Source organism: Nothobranchius furzeri, chromosome 2 (genome assembly GCF_043380555.1).
Source record: "Nothobranchius furzeri strain GRZ-AD chromosome 2, NfurGRZ-RIMD1, whole genome shotgun sequence".
In the NCBI taxonomy this organism is placed as follows: domain Eukaryota; kingdom Metazoa; phylum Chordata; class Actinopteri; order Cyprinodontiformes; family Nothobranchiidae; genus Nothobranchius; species Nothobranchius furzeri.
In genome coordinates, this window is record NC_091742.1 from 85,853,945 (window position 1) to 85,875,926 (window position 21,982).

General features: G+C 43.1%; 1 protein-coding gene across 1 annotated transcript in view; it reads right to left on the reverse strand.

Moving 5' to 3' along the window:
- Positions 1-400: 400 nt before the first annotated feature.
- LOC107376896 (uncharacterized) overlaps positions 401-21,982 on the reverse strand; it is an 86,940-nt gene continuing 65,358 nt past the window's right edge. Inside the window, exons 42-62 of the mRNA XM_015946213.3 lie at positions 21,727-21,982; positions 21,418-21,630; positions 21,290-21,330; positions 16,287-16,436; positions 16,040-16,174; positions 13,951-13,989; positions 13,644-13,778; positions 13,427-13,553; positions 12,937-13,107; positions 11,556-11,599; positions 11,199-11,357; positions 10,990-11,124; positions 7,928-7,966; positions 7,694-7,834; positions 7,124-7,212; positions 7,006-7,029; positions 4,926-5,325; positions 2,858-4,190; positions 1,255-1,371; positions 1,028-1,149; positions 401-939 (exon numbers count right to left, since the gene is read on the reverse strand). The exon at positions 21,727-21,982 is cut by the window's right edge and continues 502 nt beyond it. Coding sequence (XP_015801699.3) covers positions 883-939; positions 1,028-1,149; positions 1,255-1,371; positions 2,858-4,190; positions 4,926-5,325; positions 7,006-7,029; positions 7,124-7,212; positions 7,694-7,834; positions 7,928-7,966; positions 10,990-11,124; positions 11,199-11,357; positions 11,556-11,599; positions 12,937-13,107; positions 13,427-13,553; positions 13,644-13,778; positions 13,951-13,989; positions 16,040-16,174; positions 16,287-16,436; positions 21,290-21,330; positions 21,418-21,630; positions 21,727-21,982 — 3,927 coding nt within the window. The 3' untranslated portion in view covers positions 401-882. The remainder of the gene's footprint in view (positions 940-1,027; positions 1,150-1,254; positions 1,372-2,857; positions 4,191-4,925; positions 5,326-7,005; positions 7,030-7,123; positions 7,213-7,693; positions 7,835-7,927; positions 7,967-10,989; positions 11,125-11,198; positions 11,358-11,555; positions 11,600-12,936; positions 13,108-13,426; positions 13,554-13,643; positions 13,779-13,950; positions 13,990-16,039; positions 16,175-16,286; positions 16,437-21,289; positions 21,331-21,417; positions 21,631-21,726) is intronic.

Genomic DNA, 21,982 nt, shown 5'->3' on the forward strand with positions numbered 1-21,982 from the left:
AAAAGTCAATCTTAAATGTCTTTAAATATTAAAACAAAGGTCTAAGTTGATGAGAATAAATTGTTACAGAGCAAGAAGCCAATGTCCTCATGTGGACGCAGGGTCTCAGGAGGATATCTGTTATGGGTTGTCAATTAAAGACTTCCTGTTTTCATCCCCTTCCTGTGGATGGATGAATGAATGGTGATCTTGATCCTGAAGTCAATGTCATTAAAATGTATAAGAAATATGTCACAATGTTTTTAAACATCTTTTTACAGCTGGATCTAAAACAAATAGGTGTTTTCTGTGCTGGCGGCCGATTCTTGTATAAATTTTTGGAATTCTGTATTTAAAAAAAAGTTTTTCATATTTTCTGTAAATGTGTAGTTGTCACAATAGGATATATCCACATGGAGAATAATGTTTGAGGAAAATCTTTATTTCAAGTAGCAACCAATACTCAAACAACTGTTTTATTAAGACAACAAACAGAAATCGCTCATCATGCAGGACCATTAAAAATTCACTCCAACTCAAGTCCAAATGGCTCAATCAGTAAACATGAGTTTGTTTCAGAAAACAATCAATACTGTCAGAAACTTATTTTCATTTTAAGTTGTAAATCAAAAATATAATATTTAGATTTTTGTAGAAACATCTTTGGTAAAATCACATTATTAAAAAATAAAAATAACTTTCTGCTGTTTAAATAAAAGATAATGTTCTGTCAGATAGAAGGTGCAAGTTTAGAAAATATTTCCAAAGATGACAAAAGCTTCCGAGTAACAACGTGATATCGTTTTGTAACACAGAAAATGGTCTTTCCAGTGGAAAACACAAAAAAGAAGGCAAAGGGCAGAAAGTAGATTGACATTATAAACAACAAAACAAGTCGATTAGTCAAAAAGTCTTTCGTGTCGATATTCTCGATTTTCGTTCCAGCGCCTGCTGATATCTCTGAAAAGTGAAAGAAAGACAAATGAGAATCCAAGATGGTGTATTTGCATGTCGAGTCTTATTTGCTGGAGGGTTTTTGAGCAAGTACCTGCAGGTTTTCAGCGTGAGTCTGGCTTCTGCAGTGCTGGTCCCCGGTAGCACCCTCACTCATGTAGGAAACAGAGCAGAGGTTACAGAAATAACCCCATTTACGACTCACAAACTCCGTACCTGAACAGCGGCACAGACACGAGCGCAAAAAGGTCAGAAAACGGCTGATTTTCATCTATTCTTCATTTTATTCTATACACTCTTCGTTTGTTTTACATTTCTTACCGAGAGGTTTATCAGGGCTGAATGGAGGCAGTTTGAAGTCTGCACTGACACGAGGAGACCGAGAACGAGATCTCTTTGCCTCTGGTTCGACGAGCTCCGCTATCTTTTTGTTCAGAACTGAAACAAAAAATGAGTAAATATTTGAACATTATAACAGGAAAATAACAATAAAAATATTAACAGTTATAGATGCATGAAGCAAGACTGACATCTTGTGGTCGTATTTGGGTACTGCAGTCCACGTGTGAAAGCAAACAGCTCCACTGAGCTACTGTTGCCGTTACAGCTCAGCACCAGAAGACTCGAGGTGACAAGTGAAGACGAGTCGCACAGAGCTAGTTGATACGTAGATAAATATGTTTCGCTGTAATATTGAGTTGCTGGTACTGTTTTTTTTTCTAGTTCATAGTTAGCATTGTTAGCTTAACATTAGCCACTAGCCTTCTTTACCTAATACCTAAAACCAAAAGGTGATGTGGCTTCTTAGGGTTACAATAATGAACTTCTGGGTTGCTGCTTTTTACTGGCTGACATTTTTTTCCCACAACACTGCTGTTTTATGCTGGATTGCAAATGCTGGCAAAGCAGTGTTTGTCAACCTAAACATGACTGTCTCTAGAACCAGGAAGTATGGAGGCGGGGCAGATTGCAAACAACAACTTAGTCCCCTTTCAGCCCTTTAAAAGAAAAAAAAAACAGACAACCAAGAAGGAAATATGTTTGAGTGTAACCCTCCTTCCAACATGATTAAGACATTAGACTTTTTTGTGATTATTTTACTGTAAAATTCTTACTTGTTGCACCTTTAAAGATTCCATTTTATTACCTGTAACACAGAATTAGCCTCACATTCCCAAAATGATCCACACTCATCCTGCTGAAAAACTAAATTGACATTTTATAACAAAACATTATAGAAGTAATCATATCAGCTGAAAATTCATTTAGTAAAAGGCTTATTTATAACTTACCCTTTCTTCCTCATATTGAGAGTAAAACTGTAAGAATTATTAGAGCAGCAGCTAAATAAGAACCAATTTCTGCCATTTTTTGCTGTGCTTTACACCTTCCTCTACATTATCAGCACCCTCTGGTTTGAGTGGTACGGTTAATTTTCCAGGTTCCTAAACTCTCCTGAAACATTCAGACGAGTCCTTAACGTCCTCTCGTTGGTCGCAGAGCCTTGTTCCTGCGTCGCAGGAATCTTGCATGTTCGACATTCACCAGACAACTTTAGTCTCAGAATAGTCCCTGAGAATATATTAACTAGTCTAGAATCATTCTCGGTTTAGTTTCCTTAACCCAGAACGTGTGAGGGTTGACAGGGTTTGCAGACCTCTGAGACCTTTGACCAAGACAGGTGCACAATGAAGTTAGGATGAGTTGCACACAAATTGAGACAAACTTAAGACGCTTTGTGACTGAATTGTGACGAGAGCATTTAAAAAATATGTTATATTTTAAATAAATGCATTAATATTATACCAAATCAGATTGATACCATTTGATAATCTGACACTTTTCTTGCAATTTTGTAGTCTCCAGATATTCTCCAGTGTGAGACACTGTAATGTGGTCTTCAAGCAAATTCTTCTACACTCACCAGGAGATGCTACTGTGGTTGTCTTCCTGGGTCTGCCTCTCTTCCTGGGGCTTGCAGCTTGTTTTGTCTCTTCTTCAGACTCCCCCGAGACCTCTAGCGAGGTTTTTGGCCCATCCGTGTCTCCATCAGTGTTGGTTTTGTTTGTTGGTGTGATGTCCTTCACCTTTGGAGTGTCCTCATTGTTTAGTTGCTGTTCATTCCTGCCAAGTGTCCTCCCCGGTCTCGTTGGAGTCTCTTTTTCTTTTCCATTCTTTTCCCCATCTTCAGATTCCTCAGCCGTCATTGTCCTTCGTCCTCTGGTGGACCTCGTCACGATTGTCACTTTGTCTGGAGAGGTCTTCAGACCTTTGGTTCCCCTACTAGATCTTCTAGCAGACATTTTTGGGATGGACTCCTCTTGAAAGTCCTTTACTTTCTCTCCATCCTCTGTTTGGGACTCGTCCTGGTTTACTGGTACATTCTGGTTCTCTTCCATTGCCTGGTCTGGTTTTGGAGGAGAACCTTCTTCCTGTTGCGCCGTAGCCGATTCGTGTTTAGCATTTTTTATCTCACTGCAAATTTGATCTTTATTAACCTCTGAGACATGAAGACACTCATTTTGTGAGACTTGGTCTCCCTCAGATCGAGGTTTCTGGGTTTCCTCGTTGCTCACTTTATTCATCTGTTCATCTAGTGAACTCATGACCAGGTCATCCTCTTCACTCTTTTCTGTCACCTCTGTACTTTTACCTTCATCCTTTTCTTTTCTGGTCTTCACATCTTTGAGGACTGTTTCTAGCTTGTCCCTGGGTGATGGTGGACGTATGTCCGATGTTTCAGTGCTGCTCTCCGCCGACGCCTCAGCCATTGCACCCCCAGGAGGCTCACCTTCCTTTTGATGTGACCGTAGCGTTTCTACAGATGTTTTAACCGCTGCTGCTGACGAGCGAGTTACCCGACCTGTGGGTAACGCCTGTGACGCTCTTTTAGGAGTCTTCGCTCTAATCGGCTGAGCTTTCAGACCAGGAGAAACGCTTGGTTCTACGGACTTTGAAGAAGGGACGAAGGGAGATGTATTATTGGCAGAAGATGAAGGATTTGTTTGGGACTTGTTGGGTTCAAGCGGGTGTTTCTGAAGCTCTGTAGAAGACGGGCTGGCATCTGTGGAGCTGGGTGAGGATGAAGTAGGTTTTGAAGCCTCTTCTGAATCTCTGGAAGTTGGCTTCGATGAGGGAGACACATCTTTGTCCACCTCGTCTTCATTAATTTCGTCAATCGTAATGAAGTTCTCAAAGTTCAAATCTGTCTTGTCACAAACCTCTGAAGAACGAACGTCTTTGGTAGCCTCCTGAACCTGGACGGCAGAAAAACAAATCACTCATGGTTCTATCAGACAAAGCCGGTCTTTGACAAATGGGACATCTTTGTGCTTTGAGTTGGCGACTCAGAGAGTAACTGAGTAACTACTAAGTAAAAGAGGACCGGGAATGAACACAATCCTGAACATCTCTTGTTTTATTTTCTTTTATATTAGATAAGTTTAAATCCTTGATGTTCATCAGTGAAGTAAACCTCTTAAAACCAGCTATTAAATAAAGCCTCTGGGTTTCTAATGTTCCATTAAACTCGTCTTAAAACTGGTTATTTTGTAGCCTAGTGAACTAGACCAAATTCTTGCTTTGCAAAGTTTGGTCTAGGGACGCTCCATTGGAACCTCAGCAGCTCCTACCAGGACTCTGGCTGGCCAATCACAGCTCTCTAGAGGGGTTTCAAACACATAAAGAGCTGTGATTGGTCCATAATGGTGGGCCAATCATAGTGCTCTATCTGCTTAGTGAACAAATCACAGAGCTTTATCCGCTTTGTGGGCCAATCAGGGCACTCTATATGCCTGGTGGGTGGGATGATGCAACAGAGTGAGAGTATGTCACATTCTTTGTCCAGATCATTTGAAAGACAACGGTAGAACCCGCCCCACAACCAAGAGCCGTCAATGGAGCATGGCCAGACTAAATAATACATTTATTTAGTCCGGCTTGCCAGGCTAGGTTATTTTGTATTTTTAAAACACGAATAAAGTTTAAATGACCTGTTTGCTGTGATGGAGTTTGTACAGGTGAATAACTTCTTTTAAAGCCCTAAAGCTGCTACTGTCGATTGGTGGAAGATCGGCCTGAGGCTGAGCCAGACTTGTGGGTGATGGAGAAGAGTTGGTTACAGACTCCTCTTTCTTCTCCTCCGCTGTTCCCAGATCAGTGATGCTGCAGACTGGGACCTCGGCTTCACGTCTCTCCTCCTCCATCGCTGTGCTGCTCAGTCCTGTTGCTGCTGCAGGATCCAACACCAAGGAGCCAAGCTCAGCATGATCCCAGCCGGTTTTTGGTGCCTCTTTATCAGCGGTGGATTCAGAGTGGACGCCAACGTTGCTCAGTTCAAGGTTCACTGCAGTCCTTTTAGAGTCTTGAAGACGGAGTTTTCTACTCTTCAAGCTGAAATAAACAGATCATCTGTATTTACACGATACCTCCACATCTGTAGGAAAAAATAAGACTCTGAGGCTTCAAAGCATCACCAAAGAGTTTATAAAATGTTATGCTATTGATTTTAAACTGGCTCCAGTGATTCTTCAGCCATAAACGTGAACAACTTTACATTCTACATCACTCAGTCGCCCTCTGCTGACCCGAAACGGCACTTAACTTGCTTAAAAATAATATTTCAGCTTAAAACCGTAAATACATCTCCATCTTCAGGTTAAAACGCTGCTCCACACTGATTGAGAATCAGTCACAGCTGATGGCTGTAGAGCTGCAGGGTGGCGTCTCTACCTTCCTACGTGGCTGCACTGCACTAGACTCTAGCTGAGTCTCGGCCGCACCTCCACTTGGCTCAACCACTCGCCTGCCGATTTTAAAAGTTAGTGCTCGGAGTCGCTCGCTTCCTTAAAAAAACTGCCCCCCCCCCACCCTTTTTTTTCTAATGATGGTGGACAGGTAATCTTCCAGCCTGCTGGTGCTTTCTGAGAGAAAGCGAGAGTTAGCATTTTAGGTTCACCGAATGTCAATAAAAAGCTCAGGAAAAAGAAGAAGAAGAAGTTTGCCATGGTTCTCGAACGGAAAAGGGTGGCTTGCCAACTCCGGGTCGGGAGAGAGGTCCTACCTCAAGGGGAGGAGTTTAAGTATCTCTGGGTCTTGTTCACGAGTGAGGGTAGGATCGGGAGATCGACAGGTGGATTGGTTCGGCATCTGCAGTGATGCGGACGCTGAGCCGATCTGTCGTGGTGAAGAGGGAGCTGAGCCAGAAAGCCAGGCTCTCGATTTACCGGTCGATCTAAGTCCCAGTCCTCACCTATGGTCATGAGCTTTTGGTAATGACCGAAAGAACGAGATCGCGGATACAAGCGGCTGAAATGAGTTTCCTCAGTAGGGTAGCCGGGATCAGCCTTAGAGATAGGGTGAAGAGCTCGGACATTCGGGAGGGACTTGGAGTAGAACCGCTGCTCCTCCGGATCTAAAGGAGCCAGTTGAGGTGGTTTGGGCATCTGGTCAGGATGCCTCCTGGACGCCTCCCTGGGGAGGAGTTTCGGGCATGCCCTGCCGGCAGGAGGCCCCCGGGTCGACCCAAAACACGTTGGAGAGGTTACATCTCCAATCTGGTCCGGGAACGCCTTGGGGTCCTGCCGGAGGAGCTGGTGGAGAAGGCCGGGGAGAGGACGGTCTGGAGTTCCCTAGTTGGGATGCTGCCCCCGCGACCCGGACCCGGATAAGAGGAGGAAGACGACGACAACGATCATGGTGGAGCCTGGCACTAGTACAAGTAAGAGAATAAGTTTTTGGAGACAAAGCAAAGAGCTAAAGCGAGAGTGAACATCGGCACTGCCTACACTCGGAGGGAACTGGAGGAGGCTACAAAACCATGGACTGATGGTGACCTAGCTTTGTTGCTACTGGACTTGCAAGTAATACTATTTTTGTCCAACTTTGTGGATCCTTTTATTTCGAGGCTTATTTAGTATTAGTTGGCTTGTGTCAGTGTTAGCTCGTTGTTAGCGCTAGCTACAGCGGCCGCTGCAGGTTTTTTACGAGAGTTGTAATTTTGATTTCAATCAATAGGAGGGAAAAGCGGCAAACTACTTTAGTGTTGCTAAAAAAACAACAATAAATACTCACGACTCAACGCGTCCAACCTGCTTCCTGTGGAATGAAATAAAAGGACATATTTCAAAAAAGAAAATCACACATTAACAATCTAATTATGCACTTTGATCATTTAAAACTAAACACGCACCACGTTTCACACTGTTCAGACGATTTGGACGCAGACAGGGTCCCCACCACCTTTGTTACTCCGCTGGATTCAGCCATCTCGATGTAAATCTGTTTAACAGAGACAAAAAAAAACAGATAAATAACAGGGATTAAGTTGACTGTTAACATTTTGGTGTGAGTTTCCAATATTTTGGTTATTCTTGGAGGAGTTACGACTAAAACTTGGGTCAAAAAATAATTTGGAAGGTAAATTTTTGAATTTACACTCAAACAAAATCATCCCAGAAGTCACCGAGACACAGAAATTATTGTTCTTCTGAAACAAAGACACCATAGGTAATGTAATAATTAAAAAAACACTACAAATGTTAATGCTTCAGCTGGTCCAAGATGGTATACGACAGCACAAAGTCATGTGCTTCTAAGAATTTCTAGAGGATCTTCTTAAAATCTCTTCTAAAATAAGTTCCTGTTGGATAAAAACTTCTGTGTGCTAGCAAAAGCTAGCTAGAAATTCATGGACGAAACATTAAATTTTTGGGACAAGTCATCCCAGGTAAAGCTAAGCTAACTTGACCCGTTAGCGTACCCTGTTAGCCAGCGGCAGGAAGCTGACAAACGTAGCGATGCTAGCCACCCTCTTCATGACGGTGCAAACGAAGGGAATACCTCTTCCTGAAACCTCCACACACAGCAGCCGCTCCCCCAAAGACTTCACGTCAGAAACATACTGAAGAAACACTCGACTTTAGTGTCAGGAGGTAAAAAAAAAAAAATCAACGATAACCATAACCGCTCAGATCAGATTTAAACATCAACTTACACTGTTGCTCCATTTCATCAGGACTCTGTACACGGTCTCCTGAAAAATCATCACAAGCATATTTTCACTTTGAGCTTTCTTTGGAGTTTTCAGAAAACATTTAATAACTTATGATTAATATATTTGTTAATATTTTGATATCGACACAGGTTTAGTGAGGATTTGTTCACAGCTTCTGATTAGCGGGAGAGACGTGCACAATGAATTTGCCTCCATATGTAAATGTAGGTCTGGCCACGACCCGCTGAAAGAGCCCGGTCGTGGGGCGGAATCCGTGGTGGTCTTTAAAACCGCCTTGGGAAGAAACTGGACAGCGCTAGGTCCAATCTGAGCAGTTACACCGAGTTAATCGTTGCTACAGGCATCAGTCAACAGGGCAGTTCGCCCTACACCATCGCGGAAGAAACGTGGCTGGATCTTCCAGCGTGACCATGACTCCAAACACACCACCCAGGCAATAAAGGAGTGACTACGAAACAAGCTTTTTAAGGATCTGGAGTGGCCTAGCCAGTCTCCTGACTTCAATCTTATGAGTAAAACTTGTTATCCTTCCGTTTTTATGACAAAATTGTCCCAATCCACTTCTGGTGGGTGCTCTGACATCTGGGTCGACCCGGTCTAAACCTGTTAGGTTAATTGTGTTCACATCTGGGTGATCTGTGCGTTTTCTGTGCTCAGCTGATCAGTTTTTTTTTTTTTTGGAACTGCTCCCCGGCGGTCATCTTGGTGCTCAACTGGCCCAACATGCCTTCATGTCTACCTACTAGAGGAAGCCTCTGATTGGTGTGCAGGATCAGCCAGCGCTGGATTCCCACATGCATGATTCACTGTCAAACTGATGCAGATGGGTAAACATCTTCTGTGACTGCTGCTGGGACCTGCCGCTCCAGCGCGAGGACAGACTGCTGTCGGTGGAGCCCACGGCAGCACCGCTGCTCAGGGAGAAGGAAGCTGGGCCTCATTTATAGTCTCCAAAGCAACACTGCTCGCATCCACTGTCGTTACTAACTCAAGGACACCACAGACTCCTCCGTGCATCCTTTGCCCTGCCCACACGCTCTGACACATCCGCGCTTCTGTGAAGGCCGAACCAAAGACGACATGTGTGAACTGACCACGGGGAGCGTCATTTGGAATCATAGGGTGTCTGAGGAAGGTCCCACCTTTCTTGCCTCTGATTGGCTGGAAGGGCTCTCCTACGATTGGCTAGTTCATGTAAGAGGAAGCAGTATTCCCTTGCTGCAGGGTTTTTATGTTTACAGCCAGATCTTGAGGAGTTTTTTGAAGAAAAGGTGAACTTGTTGCATTAATAACCATTCTGTCCTCTTTTACCAGTTTCATTTTTCATAAAATAACCTGACAATGTGAGCTTGTAATAAACCTTGTTGCATTTTATCACACAGTTAGATTAACTTTATATCTGCTGGCTCTTCTGGGGTTATATTATAACTTAATTATTCGGCCATCTTAGGTCTCCTCTTTAATAGGTTAAAGGGGCATTATGGAAGTTTGACAGCCAAAACATGTATAGAAATAATAAATGTCTTCTTCATACATTCTCCTGCAATGCCCTGGTCCTGTAGAATGAGCCCTGGCATTTTTACTGTGACTGCATGTTTTTCTGTAAAATCACAGAAAAAGAGAGTTGCTCGGGTCGAGCAGGCTGCTTCATGCGCGTTCACGCTCAGGCATAGCTCTTAGCATTTGCTATCAGTAGCTTTAGCAGCAGAGAGAGAGGTAGTGCCAACTCAGCAACTTTGTCGCTGTTCCTAACGCCTAGTGATGAACCTAGCTACTTTCTTCTAGATATTTCCTGCAAATTAGCAACAAAATAGCCATTTTCGCTCCGAACCGTTCTTTGAACACTGTTTCAGCTGTCATCAAGGATATAAATGTTACAGATACGAAAGACACTACTGGCGCTTTAGCTCATCTAGTAAGACGTCGGACTTTCGTGTAGAAAATCCGGGTTCAATTCTGGATGTGAGCATAGTTCATTTAAAGTTTCTTTTTTACATTAATGGTATATTTTTTTACAGTAAGATGCCCAAATTTTTATTTGAGACTTGCCGAACGGCATTGAATTCACAGATAAAAAAGATGTGGGTTCAACTTTCATTTTGGAACAATTTTTCAAGCAAGGGAAGGGAATGATCTGAGCATGCAGGAGGACTGACCCATCATAAACCTTTGTCAGCTGTGCTGAAGAGAAAGATACAGAACCAAATCATTTAATTAATTAGCTGCACGTTCTCCTGTCCTCTGTCCTCCGGGCCACACACACAAACACACACACACACACGGCACTGTCTCAGCTGTTATTTTCGTTAAGGAGTGTGCACGTACAGCATGCGCGCCTCGTGCACGAGCCTACTATTGAAGCTGCCGTTACGCTTTTGGCCTGAAAATTCAAAACTCCGTAAAGTCCCTTTAAGGCTGCTAGAGCACACCTGTCATCTGATTAAATGTGCATCATTCAATCAAAATTTAATTCAAAGCTGATTATGATTTAGACTTATTCTAGAAGAGAAACAGTCCTGCTGCACACAGCTGGGCGAAATAGGGCAGTTTTATTATATTTCATACCCAGGTATGGCACGCACATTTATCCTATTTACTCTGCTTTAATAAGTGCTTAAGAGCCAACAGATATACGTCCAACAGAGTGACAGATGCAACAAGATGTAATATAGGTTCAAATTTTACGTTTTTAAATAAAAGAAACAAAAAAATATTTAGCAAAACAGGACAGAATGGTTATTATAGCAATAAGTTAACATTTTCTTTAAAAAAAACTCCCTAAAAACAGCTGTTTTGTTGGTGGTAGGAGGACCATAGTAGTTGAATATTTCTGTCTGTGAGGACAGTCTGCACTTAGCAAGGGGAGACAGTTTGCTGCTAAATGAAATAGCCAGTAGAGCCCTTCTAGCCAATCAGAGGCGAGAAAGGCGGGACCTTCCTTGGACATCCTACGATTCCAAATGACGACCCAAGACCAGTCTGGACCGACCCAGACGTGAATTCGCCACGGGAAGGTGCGTTTAGGGTGGAATAGTTCTTACCTCATTGGTGTTCAGGAAGATGTTGTCTAAGACATAATGGACGCACAGTTTGTAGTTTCTTTTGTAAAATGGATTTCTGATGTAACTTTCAAGAAAGCTGAAGCAAGCTTCCCACCCGCTGAAATACACAAAGGCCTGGAAACAAAAAAAGATAAAGTATCACTGGGTGCAGTTACATTAAAACAGCAGTGCTTGGTTTGAATCCTTACCCGCCTCTGCAGCGGTAAAAACATCACGTTGTTGTCCAGAGGGTCAAGATTCTCCTCAGGAAAATGCTTCCACACCAGCTTGGCGAAGTCCTCCTGCGTGTAAATGTTCGGTGGCAACCCCGTCAGCATGATGACTTTCAGGCGATAGAGCCTCACAGGCTACAGAATTCAAACAGAGGTCACTGATTCATTATGTAAAAGAACAGAGGAACAGAAACTATTTTACTTCCACAAGGAAAACGAACTGACGATGCTGTTTACAAACAAAGAAGGAAAATGAGAGAGTCTGAAAATAGGCTTACAGGAAAAAGTAAAAAAAAACTTTCATTTAAAAACTAACTATTAAAAAGTTCTTACCTCGAGGTGCTTTATTTGTGATCGCGGAGTGACTGTGCGAAAAGCTGGAAGTGGAGAACAAAAAACAGCCTGTTCAGACGTCATTGTGACGAGCATCGAATTTAGCTGTATGCCATCATCAGGTCTCACTTGTTAAAAACACGTGTGTATGTTAAAACGTAGTGTGTCACACCAAGTCAGCTGAGGTGGTAACAAATCCCAACCTTCCTTTACGTAAAGAAACGAGATCAAAAGAAATATCAAAGCTGCTGCCAGTGGCTCATTAGGATCACCATAGTAACCACCTGTAAGGTTTTGGCTCAGACAGAGCCTCTGCCTTGTCACTCACTCAGGATGTTACCAGACGTTTGTCAACAGAAGAAAAAGCAAGAGTCCCAGGATGTTGCAGAGCTCTGACTTTTTATCCTTTTTAATGCAAACAATCCATGACATTGGGGCATGGATTCCCCTTAACAAGCAACCAACCAACCAACAACAGTGCCAAATCCATCTGGCCTTTTCAAGCTACTTTAGAGCCAACCATTATGACATGGGAAGGGGAAACAATTAGCTTGAAATCTTACAATCAATAAAGTACATCTCAACAAAATATTTCAAACAATCTATTTACATATTTACTTCCTACCTCAAATCAAAAGAACAAAAACAACAACAACTACACTTAAATAAACACAAGATAACCTCCTCTCCCCCCTCTCTCTTCAGTCAGTTAGTTTCTCCCTCAGTAGATCTGATTAAGCACACCAGGAACCATGGACGTAATTTTCACTTTAGAAGTGGGGGGGACACGTGTGTGTGTGTGTGTGTGTGTGTGGGGGGGGGGGGGGGGGGGTGTCTTTACAGTATGTTCTAATGGGAAACAGCCTTCAACACAAATGGTTGTTTTCTGCTTGGTCCTAGAGCTCAACCAGTGCCAATTTAATATAAAGTATTGGTAAAAAGTGCAGGGGTGAAAACTTGACTTTGGAGAAAGTGGGGGGGACATGTCCCCCCGTACCCCCCCCCCAAAATTACATCCATGCCAGGAACTGATCATGGCTGCCTATGGGCGCGCTTCCATGGCAACACTTAAACAAATGACCTTAGAAGGAAAGGAGTGATGATCACCAATAAATCAACTTAACTTAAAGTAATTTATAGATTACCAAGCTTATTTGACCTAAAACACTCACAGAAATACAGGATTAAACAGAAACAAGAGACATAACCATTAGCGAGGAGATAAATCCCTCACACCACCATTTACACCACGAAAAATGCTGAAACACCAGTCCAGCTCTGAAAAGTCAGACTTTCAGTGACCCGTTTGAACTTTGAATGCTATTTCTACTGTGAAATCAACCTGAGCTGCTTCATCAGCTCTAGCTGTCTTGACTCTCACCTGGGATGTTGAACAACGGCAGCCCGGTGGGGTAAACGTAAGGATTGGTTGTCATGGTAACCCAAAAAGTTGTGCCGGTGCCCACTGGAATGCCCATCGGTGAACTTGGGGACGATGCCCCGGCTACGGTGACATCTCTGTCCGACAAAGCCAGTACCGACAGTGACGGCACTGCACATACAAAACATACATGTGTGTTAACCGTCTACGCACCTGAAGCAAAATGTTAATGCCTGGACTTTGTGGATGAGTCTAGATTTCCATCTAGAAATGGATGATTTTCTATTTACGCCTCAAATTGAGAGAAAAGGTATTTAAGCTAGTGTTGGGCAAGTCACATTAAAAAAGTAATTAGTTACTGATTACTTCTTCAAAAAAGTAAACAAGTTAGTAACAAACAAATAACTTCTTGACAGGGAAAATAACTGTTTTGTATCTATCTAACTATCTGTAGTTACGACTGGAGGCTTTGTTGTTTAAACCAACTTACAAACGTTTGGAGTGTTGGGGCATGGCACACCCATCCTGAACACGCTGTAGGAAAAACACGGCTTTAGGAAGCTGCACCAAATTCCAAACCGGTCAGCATCCAAAGATGTCAGAAATTCCACCAAAACCTGGAACATCAGATGGGAACAGATAAAAAAAAAAACAGTGAGTTGTTTCAGTGTCCAAGAATGTGCGTTTGTTGGTGTGTGTGTGTTTACCTTGTTGAGCATTGGCTGATAGTTCATCAATCCGCCGATTTTTCTTAAAGCCTGCCTGAGATGTGCAGCTTCGCTTTGCGAGATACTCCAAACGTAAACTATACTTGTTTTGTCTCGGGGTCCCTTCCGCTTTTTCTACAGAGAAATAAAGTTTAAATAAGTCAGAGGCTTGCTTTAACTTTGAATTTGCAAACAGATCTGGCAGCGCCTGAAATAAGCAGGAATGTAGAAAAATGTTTGCTGATGTAAAACGAAAATCGCAGGTGAGAACCTTTTTTAACCAAAGAGATGAAAGAGAAAAACTTACAAAGGTTGCGAGACGCTTCAGAAATTCGTAAAACGAAAGCTGAAAATAAAAGAATACTAATGTTAGAAACACGTGATTTGTCTGTATTTAAACCTTGCACTAGTGTAACCTCTCTTTGTGCTCCTCCCAAAGTCATGCTGCCACATTTGTGTTCAGTGCGCACCCGCTTAGTTTAACTGTTGTTTTTACAGGTAAATTTGGGGTTATTTTAGTTGAATAAATTATATTATTATTAACTTTTACATGGTGCGTCTCTCCTTTTGTTATGGCCCATTGAGCTAGGGAAGTAACAATTGGGAGCTTGTCCAGGATTTGCTTCTGGGACCTCTTGCAGAAAAGTTGCAGTAGATGAGGACAGATCTGGTGTTAAGTCTTCTGGTAGTTTGTGGGTTGCTGATGTGGTTGAAATTTTGTGGTTTAGTGTTACAGCTGTTTAAAATGTTGTCCGACTCCATCAGTAATAAGGGATTCTATGACGAGGTGAGTATCTTGGGTTTTTGGTGTTGTGGAGGGACAAGTCCATCTTTGTTTGGATCACATTGTGTTGTTACTGGCTCAACAGCACCCAGGGGCAGACTGGGAGAACAATTCAGGCCAGGAATGTGGCGGCAATACTGATGTGACAGTGTGAGCGTCCTGTCACAATGTCCCGATTAATCATGCGCCCTGGCTACTTGGCCAAAGGGGATGTCCCTTTGGCTGACTGGTTAGAGCGTATGACTCTCACCCGGGAGTCCGGGGATCGAATCCCGCCCGGGCCCTCGTTTCTCCACCTTGCCACATTGGCGTTGTTGGCAGGATCCATGTAGTACTGTCAAGTAGGTCCATGGATGTGAAGTTTGTGGCACCCTGCACGGGAGCACAAGGACGTGCTTGTGGAAAGAGGGGGGAAGATGTGACAGTGTGAGTGTCCTGTCACAATGTCCCGATTGATCATGCGCCCTGGCTACTTGGCCAAGGGGATGCCCCTTTGGCTGACTGGTTAGAGCGTATGACTCTCACCCGGGAGTCTGGGGATCGAATCCCGCCCGGGCCCTCGTTTCTCCACCTTGCCACACCGAGATGGCCACTTGAGGTGTCAGGCCACCGGGAACTGTCTCGGTGCTCCCGATAGTAAGTCTGCCATTTGTAGCAGCTATGACTTGTATGGGTGTGGTATTGGACCATACCAACTGAAATCATTGTGTGGGTGTTGCTCTCCATTTGTTTGGTCACTTCTGATTGCCTGGCTGAATTTGGAGCCTTGAGGTGATATGAGGCCACTGTGTATGTAACCGTTTGCGTTGGTGGCCACAGTTACTTCTGCTGGGTTGCCTTCCTTTGGTTGGTTGCGTGTTGCCACAATCCAAGTGCAGCATTTGGGTTTAACCATAGATCATACATCTCACATCTGTGCATAGTACTGTGCTATTTGGTATGGCATGCCAATGAGTCCACTCCAGTGTGGACATGTTTTGGTGTTCCAGTTGTGACACAGTCACCCTGTGGGTCATTATGTGGCCAATCAGGGCAGTCTGCCTCAAACACCTGGCTGATTGGGATGCTGTAGAGCACTTGAGTACCTGCAGTGTCTGTATATTAACCCTGCAGTAAGTCTAACATCTCTTTGAAGGGTGTAGACTGACGGTTAGGGGAATTCTATGGAAAAAAGCAAGCCACGTGTGTACTGGGGCGGTGTTGAGGTTTCTAAAAAGCACCAAGGTGAGGAGAAGGATGTAGTGGGAAAGATGGGAGGGATCGGAAGGTGGCGGTAATGCATCTGCAGATCTTTGCCAACTGCTATTAAACCACAAAGAAAAAACGACCCCACCCCACCCGGGCATGCTGCCACATTGGCGTTAGGTTTGCACCTCTTTGGTTTAACCTTTGCTGATTTGAAGTTAACTTGAGGTTGTTTTAATGAATAAATTATATTTTTATTAACTTTTATAAGGATATGGCTGTTTTTTGTGGCTCAATGAGCTGGGTCATAACAATGCTAGAAGTTCAGAATTTTCCATCAACTACAGCCATTTTTTTCCTAAATACATCCCACATAGAAACACATCGATCTACACGGTTATCTTTTAAATTGTTTAAGCAAACTTACAAAACTTTTATTAGGAAGGGAGAAAGCAAAGACGCTGAGTTCGGACCCTTTGAGAACCACACTCTTAGCCTTTACTTGCTCAGACACTTTGAATAAAGTCTGCACCTTTGACACATCTGGGAAAAGAACAAAAGCCTGAAAGGAGAACAAAAAAACACCAAGTTACTAATCTAAAAGGAAGAACGTTCACATACAAGTCAGAATTAGTTGGGCTTATTGGAATCATAGTAAAGCCATCTTCTCCTACCATATGAATATGAGGAAGGACAAAAAGTTTGTTTTCTTCACACTGAATCTCATATTTTTGAAGCAATTTGATGATGTCAGCTTCTGTGTAGCAGCCATTGTTGAACTTTGACAAGTTGGTTATCGCGAGACTGATGTGTATCGAAGAAACCTGGAAATAAAGAACAGAAACATATTTAAGGACGTGAATTATACGATGAAAATCTGTCTGATGTCTAAGGAAGAAAACAAGAGCACAAGACCTAAACACGGTCTACTAAAAGGTGTGTGTGGTAAAGTGCTTTAGACATAAAATGGACTCGGCACAAATAGGTTCCCTAGGGGGAGGTCTCTACCCAATTCATGGCAGTAGATGTTAACTGTGCCGGGAAGCTTATTTAAAGGCTAGCAACACCTAATAAGTTTCCTGCTCCTCCCTCCTACTGGTTGAAAGCGGGATTACAACTGTCACACACAACACTTCCACAGCCTGTGGTAGCAAGCACCTAACAAGTCATGAAGTAAAGAGATCCACACTGCTGGACAAAAAAGTATTATTAGGTATCAGCTGGCTTGTGTTAGCATTAGCTCGTTGTTAGCACAAGTAACAGCAGGCTGCATCAGACTTGTTAGGACAGTTTACTGCTTTCAACCAGAAGGGAGAAGCGAGAAGCTCAAGTGTGGCTTTAGGATGGCTCGAATGTCAAATTCCAGTGATTGATGCAACATTATCTCATAAACCTTTTACACCGCCGTCAGTTTCAGGTCACATGATTAATTACATAGAGTTCTGTGGGTATATCGCTAGATTTCATTATTTATTTATTTTTTGCAGGAGCAGTGGCAGTGTTGACATATTCAAAGGAAGCGGCGTCCTGACTAATCACAAGCTTGCGCTCTCCGTATCATTCAACGGATGTTTAGAAAAGTGCGCCTGTTGAAGAGGCCCGACAACGACGGATAATGGCGCTGCGTGTCTCCATACCGACACAGACAGAGAAGCATAAATTAGGCTTTAGTCTTTTGGACAAAAAAAAACTTTTCAGTTTAAGTCGACTTTAAAAGATTTTAGTCTACAAAGATTTTGGTATTAAGTCTCACAAAAAATTTGGTAAATGGCCTGTATTTGTATAGCGCCTTCTTAGGGTTCTAAAACCACCAAGGCGCTTCACAACACAGTCATCCACCCATTCACACGCTGGTGGGGATAAGCTATAAGCTATAATGTGGACAAAGCTGCCCTGGGGGGCGTACTGATAGAGGCAAGACCTGCTGTACTCTGGCACCACCAGCTGGCAAGGTGGGTTAAGTCTTGTTACAAGCAGAGTCACTGGGCTACCTCCTAGGTATAAAATCGCAGGGCCTCAGCTCATGGTACAAAATGGTGGGCTTGACACCCTTGTTCTGTGGGGAGACAACCTGTAAACCTACGTCCTCATCACTGGTTAAACTAGGGTGTCCATCTGGTTAAACCAGAGGTCCCGCTTTGTGCGGGACAGTCCCGCATTTTCATTACTTTTCAATCAATCAATCAAATTTTATTTCTAAAGCGCTTTTCAAACAAAGTGTTATTCAAAGTGCTTTACAAAATGACCCCAGATTCCCATAACAGGTTAAAAACATTAACAAACATATGCAATCACACGCACACACACACAGACTCACACACACACACACACAAGTAAAAATTATATTAGGCTGAGTCCAGATGAGCCAAGTATGGTAACGCAAGGAAACGCCATCAGAGGAGCCATCTGTCCCGGCAGCATCAGGTCTTCCACACTAAGTCAGGGCGCTCATTGGAGGGGGGGCATAGACCCCCACCCATAGAGCGCCCAGGAAGCTACAGTCGACCACCGCTCCCAGGGCAGAGGGCCCCCACGTGTCCCGCAAATTGAGACTCATGTCCCGCATCATTGACAGTTCTTATAAAAGAAACTGTGGAGAAATCTGCCTGTTGCCGTCAATCAAACGGAGGCGGGACTTTATCGCAGATCCAGAGCGTGTGTGGAGCGCGCCCGAACCACCAAAACAACCGTGAGTGAGCACGGGGCAGAAAATGCTGCTAACTCGTGAATTAAACGTGTTCAGAGATACTCGACAGTCTTTGTTGTTTCCGAGTCATTTTTTCAGGTCTCGGTGCGGAGTCTGATATGAAGAGGTCAAAAGCAGGTTTTCCAGTAATTAGACAGGTCCATGATAAACACAATGGAGGCTCTAACACAGACAAGGTGCTGCGGTTTCAGATACCTGCGTACATGCTGAGCCCCTTAAAGCACAGTGAAGAAATAATGAGAATAAATGGAAGCTTTCATCACTTATTCTCAGAAATTTGAGGCAAAAAGTTACTCTAAGAAACTTTATTATTAGATTAGACCAGAATTTTTTAGAGATTAGAATCTGATGTTTATTCTCTCACCTAAAATTAGAAGAGATTTGTTGTCATTTAAAAAAAAGGAGTTATGAAAGAAAAAAAAAAGCTAAAAGTATGGATACATTTTCAATGAGATGCTGATTTTAGTGGAAAATTAATGAAAAACAAACACAAATAGATCTAAAAAGGCACAATTTGTTTACCTTCAGGGGGTAAACAAGGGGTATTTCCTTGGAGAAAAGTCATTTTGGCCGCTTGTATCCGTGATCTCATTCTGTCGGTCACTACCCAAATCTCGTGACCACAGGTGAGGGTAGGAATGTAGATCGACCGGTAAATCGAGAGCTTTGCCTTCAGGCTCAGCTCTCCCTTCACCACGACTGAACGGTTCAACGCCTGCATCACTGCAGATGCAGCACTAATCCGCCAGTCTATTTTTCCGTCACCTGTTAACAAGACCCTGAGATACTTAAACTCCTCCACTTGGGGCAGGGCCTCATCCCTGACCCGGAGAAGGCATTCTACCCTTTTCCGACTCAAGACCATGGTCTTGGATTTAGAGGAGCTGATTCTCATCCCAGCTGCTTCACACTCGGCTGCGAACCGCTCCAATGAGAGCCGCAGATCACGTTCAGATGAAGCCTTTCAAGAGCTTCATACCAACATTATTTATTTTAGGGATAAAGAAGATTGGACACAAGCTCAGCTGCACCAGATTTTGTCCAGTAAAACAATAATCTTGTTTTCCCTCTTTATTGAAAATCACTATACAGCATATAATGAATTTATTGATGCAGATCTGAGCATCATTCAGTAGATTTTCAAAAAAGAAATTTGTGACTTACTTTCCTCACCACAATGGACACGTGGGACCATACAGATTATTCTACATAACAATTAAATAGAAGTTTATTTACTTATAATTTGAGTTGTAAACCCTTCAACTTAGAATCTTTAAATATATAACGCCACCCCCCCCCCCCCATTTCTGTCAATGTTCTCCTACTTGAATGCAATAATGTTTTTCCATAGAACTATAGCATTGAGTTGTTATGAGCCTGAAGTATTTATATACATAACTAAGTTCTGCACTTGAGCATTAACAGTGATGTAAATACATTCTCACCCAGGTTGTGTCCTACATCTGCACCCACAGCAGCATTCAAATGCTCACAAACATTTAAATGTGGCACAGGACTTAAATTATTATGCTGTTGGTTTAAAAAAGCAGGGATGTGACCCGTAGTTAGGAACCGGCCAGCTAAAAACTAATCCGACTTCAAAACACTGTTCAGCTAAAAAGTCCAAAATCTGCCCAAAAACATGACGTTTTCAGTAAACACAAAGATGTGAAATGTGCTGATAACACAACTATATTTAAAGGTAGCCCCGTCGCTCATGTTTCTAACCGATTACTTTCTCAATAAGTGTCCGTGTTGAGCACAGCAGGGTTGTTGAGCAGAAAGCAAGCTGCTGCTGCATGACGGTGGGACAAAGCCCCCATAATTCAGGTCTGGAAATGAAGCCAAACAGGAAGTAACAAACATTGCAGTTCCACCCTCATCCACTAGGGGCTGGTGTCAGAAGCGAGCAAATCCTCATTGACTCCCATGTTAAAAATACCAATTTCACAGCAGAAATAAACATGTTTACAGCCTGGTACCAAAACATGTTTTTGGTTTTAAATGATCTAGTTTACACTCATGACAACTCTGAGGGGGTGAATTTTTTTCTCACTCTTCTGTTTAAGTGTATTAAAAGCCTAAAATTCTGTATAATTAATGAGCATCCGACCCACGTGACCACAGTAGAGCCTCGGTCTGGCTTGGAAACTGCTCCGTCAGTTTCAGTCTCTCAACTTAGACTATTAGTTGTAGCGTTTGTGCGTTCTTTTTGGATATTATTTGTGCAATTGTTGGACAAAATGACTTGCTGTGGCATTAATTGCACTAATAGAGCGTCCAAGGAGTCTCCACTTCATTTTTTTCGGTAAGTAAAATTATATTTATGTATTTTAGGTCACTGCCGAGCTGAGCTTAGATTTTAACATGTACTGTTTAACCATGAAATTTAAATGTAATAGGGTAAAACCCAGTGCATTTAACATAATGTTGCACGGGAGACCTCTGTGTTCCACCCGGTTTTACCCAGCGGTCACCCCGGCGTATCTCTGACTCAGAAGCTCTGGTGTTGTGCACAGTTAACTCCGGTTGTAGCTAGGTAGCTACCTCCGTTAGCTTAGCTCCCACCTCCGCGTTAGCTTTGGGTTAGCTTGTAGCTACATCGCTTCAGTTCGATGGGGGTCATCATTTGATCCCAGCCTTACAGCCCCACCCTCAGCTCCACCTCTTTTCCCTTTTTTGGAATTGTCTGGGCTTGACGGAAGCTGTGACACGGTCAAAATAGCGGTGGTGGCCACCTCCCATTTTGGCACAAAAACTTATAATGGGAGCCTATGGACACAAATTGTCCAGTATATATGTCGATGGGTGGGACCCAGAGACCGCAGCACTGTTATTTAGTGGGTTTGTGAGGTGGGAGCAAATTAGCATTTTGAGCATAAATTTTGTCCCGTCACCAAAGAGCTATTTTTAGCGCCCTGCTACTTCTGAAATAGAAAAAAAGTGACTGAAAGCTGTTGTGTGACTTACATGTTCTGAGAAGATGGTAGGGTACTTCAAAGAAGTACAGCCTGCAAAGAAAAGTGAAAGAATGAACATAAGTAAAGCAGGGAAAGCATCACGTGCAGGTGTTTTCCATCTTCTTATGGATTTCTTACGGAGTTTGTCCAAAGCCTGGTATTCTTTTAGCTTCTCTCCAGGAGTCAGGTGTAAATTAGGAGCAGATGATGTGGTTGGATTCATCTGCTTTTGACTTCCTGCTGCAGCAGATTGCTGTTTTGACTCGGTTTGTGCAGATGATGTTTTTTCAGGAGCCACAGCTGAAACTTTGACAGCTTTTGATGTTGGATTTATTCCAGCTTCCACAAGATCTTCAGGAAAAAAAAAAGAATGTGTTTAATTTGTTCCACACACGTCAAACTTTCACACAGTTAAACTAATGAGAACCATCCTGAAACTAAAACTACCCGAGTTTCCAGTTTTCTGCTGCTGCTCCCGTGAAGCTGCTGTTGTGGTCTCCAGTTTTTGAGTGGTGGACTCAGGATTTGGTTCCACAGGTTTCTGCACCTCAGAAGAAGCTTTCACTGAGGTTTGTTGGGGTTTTAAGGTGGTCAGTGGTCTCTGAGGCGGACCAGTAGGAGGTTCAGGTGGTGTGGTTGGTGTTAGACCTTCACAGACTGCAGCAGAACCTTTCACCTCCACATTCTCTGGTGCTTCTCTTTT